The sequence below is a fragment of the Octopus bimaculoides genome, chromosome 19, assembly GCF_001194135.2.
Source record: "Octopus bimaculoides isolate UCB-OBI-ISO-001 chromosome 19, ASM119413v2, whole genome shotgun sequence".
Lineage (NCBI taxonomy): Eukaryota > Metazoa > Mollusca > Cephalopoda > Octopoda > Octopodidae > Octopus > Octopus bimaculoides.
Window position 1 is genome coordinate 5,898,922 of NC_068999.1, and position 2,750 is coordinate 5,901,671.

General features: G+C 37.6%; 1 protein-coding gene across 1 annotated transcript in view; it reads right to left on the minus strand.

Annotated features, from left to right (window-relative positions):
• The window catches only part of LOC128250153 (coiled-coil domain-containing protein 83-like), a 39,999-nt gene that overhangs the window by 36,523 nt on the left and 726 nt on the right, over positions 1 to 2,750 (minus strand). The window contains exons 2-3 of the mRNA XM_052974890.1: positions 2,404 to 2,488; positions 1,372 to 1,540 (exon numbers count right to left, since the gene is read on the minus strand). Coding sequence (XP_052830850.1) covers positions 1,372 to 1,540; positions 2,404 to 2,488 — 254 coding nt within the window. The remainder of the gene's footprint in view (positions 1 to 1,371; positions 1,541 to 2,403; positions 2,489 to 2,750) is intronic.

Genomic DNA, 2,750 nt, shown 5'->3' on the forward strand with positions numbered 1-2,750 from the left:
TATCGTTTTCTGAAAAAAGCAACGTTTTGAACTTACGACACTTTTGCGAGGTATCACTGTATACCAATATATTATCTGATATATTTCTGTCCTTGTTTTAAGCGGCTAAAACAACGATGTCTTCACTAAGATAGAGTTCTCTCCCATCATGGTCAGGTATTCTTTTCTACTGTAGGCACGAGACCCAAAATTTTGGGAGTGGTGGTGGTCAGTCGATTATTTCGACCCCAATACGCAAATGGTACTTAATTTATCGACCCCGAAAGGATGAAAGGCAAAATCGACCTCGGCGGAATTTGAACTCAGTATATAAAGACAAATGAAATACCACTACGCATTTCACCCGGCGAGCTAACGTTTCTGCCAGCTCACCGCCTTATCATGGTCTCCTATTAAATTGACTATTCTGACATTTTTAACTATCAGTCATTTACTACACTCAATCAATCTTTAATCCGACATTCCATTATACAAATGTATTATTCTATGAACTTTCGTCCTCAGCTCAAATAACTACGACGATGCTTGACTAAGAAAGAGTTCTCTCCCCTGATGATCGTTTAGTGTTATCGTCTATTTATTTATTTAATCGCTCCTACCCCCGTTAACACCGTTTTATGTAATCGATTCAGGAACTGTTGGATGGCAGAGTTGACCCCAGCGGAGTTTGGAAATGATGATAATGATAATAAAGTATTCTTCATAAATTGCTGAGGGTTGACAAAATCATTAGGGTCGGTAATAATGAATTTATAGCTTTCTAGTATAGGCAAAAGGCTTGAAATTTTAGGGGTTTGAGGGCTGGACGATTACATCACTCCCAGTGATTGACTGGTGTTTCTGTCATCACTTCGGGAATGATGGGAGGCAAAATCAGCTTTGGTGGAATGTGTAACTCGGAACGTAGAGGCGGATGAAATGCCGGTCAGCATTTTGTCCGACACTCTGACAATTCCGCCACCTCACCGCCTTAATAATAATATTAATAATAATAATAATAATAATAATAATAATAATAATAATAATAATAATAATAATAATAATAATGATATTAATAATAATAATAATAATAATTAAAAATAATAATAATAATAATAATAAAGATAATAATAATAATAATAATAATAATAATGATCCTTTCTACTATAGGCAGAAGGCCTGAAATTTTAGGGGCGGGGATTAGTCGATTACATCGACCCCAGTGTTTCACTGGTTCTTAATTTATCGACGCCGAAAGTTTGAAAGGCAAATCGACTTCGTCGAAATTCGAACTCCGAACGTAAAGGCGGACGAAATGCTGCTAACGATTCTGCCAGCTCAGCAACAACATCAAGGACAGTAGCAAAAACAACTCAAACAAAGCTGTTTTACCGGCAATAACTTTCTTCTGGTCTTCGACTCGATTCCATTTGTCTTGAAGCGCTTCTACAACCACATCTTTACCGACAACTTCTTCACTGTTCCATTTGGTTTCAGTTTCTCGGAATTGGTTCAAAAGACGCTCCACGAGAACCGTTTGTTCGGAATGAAGCTTGTGATTCTGGAATGAAAGAATGCATATTCAGCTTTCATTCTGTTCAACTGGGGACGTTAAAAAGAAAATTAAATAAAACATATTTCAGCGATGGAAGCAAATTCTTGTTCGTTTATTCTTTTCTGTAATATACTCACACACCCACAGAACGATCCAGGCTAATCGACCAGACATTGTCATTAAAGACAGAGAAGAAAATACTTGTAGACTAATAGATGTAAGTGTTCCCACTGATAAAAAGAAATCAGTGAAGGAATTTGACAAATTAAGTAAATATAAGGACCTGAAAATTGAAATACAAAAGATGTGGCATCTTAAAGCGAGAACTGTTCTTGTTATTGTGGGTGTCCTAGGTATGATAAGAAAAGGGATGTCAGAAACATTTAGATAAGGTCCCAGGAGAACCATGTCTCAGAGGAATCCAAAAGATTGTGATAGCAAGTACTGCCCACATCTTCAGATAAACCCTATCAATTTAAATGTCTGTGTTGTATTACATGAAGATATTTAACTACTGTCCCGGCCACTTGCCCTCCTCAAACTTTCAGTCATAATGATAATAATTGAGAAAGAAAGCAAACGATATAGCATGCCCAGCTGTTAACAAGGTATGTGATAAGGAAGAAAGAAAAGTTGATAGATATGACAGGTTAGCTTGGGAGGTTAAGCAGTTGTGGTCGATGAAAAAGGTGGTAGTGGTACCAATAATTGTCGGAGTCCTGGGAACAAGGAGTAAAGATCTTGAGAAGTACATGGAACAACTAGGGGCCGGGGCAAATATCGCATAGCCATTTATTTATTTATCTATTTCGGACACCCTAACGATTCTAGTAACCCATCAAAAATAGATGAAGAAATGCGAAAAATACCCTTTTGATATGGCGTTCATTCTTCTCCTTCCATGCTTGGGCCTCTTGTTTTGCTTCGTGGAGTTTCTCCTCGGCAACACTTAATCTAGAAATATATATATAAATAAAAACACATGAAGTACTGAGGGTGCTGTTGTATTCCGAATCCGATTGCAAGATCCGATGAGCGGTGCAGCTCTGTAGGTGTTTCGTCACCAGAACTGCCGGAGGCCAATCACGGATGTAAACGATAAACCTCACACACAACAACACGTGCTCTGTTGAGTCAGATGTTGCGACACTCGGCCAAATGTTTCTACCATCTCCAGTGTTCATATATATATATATATATATATATATATATATAT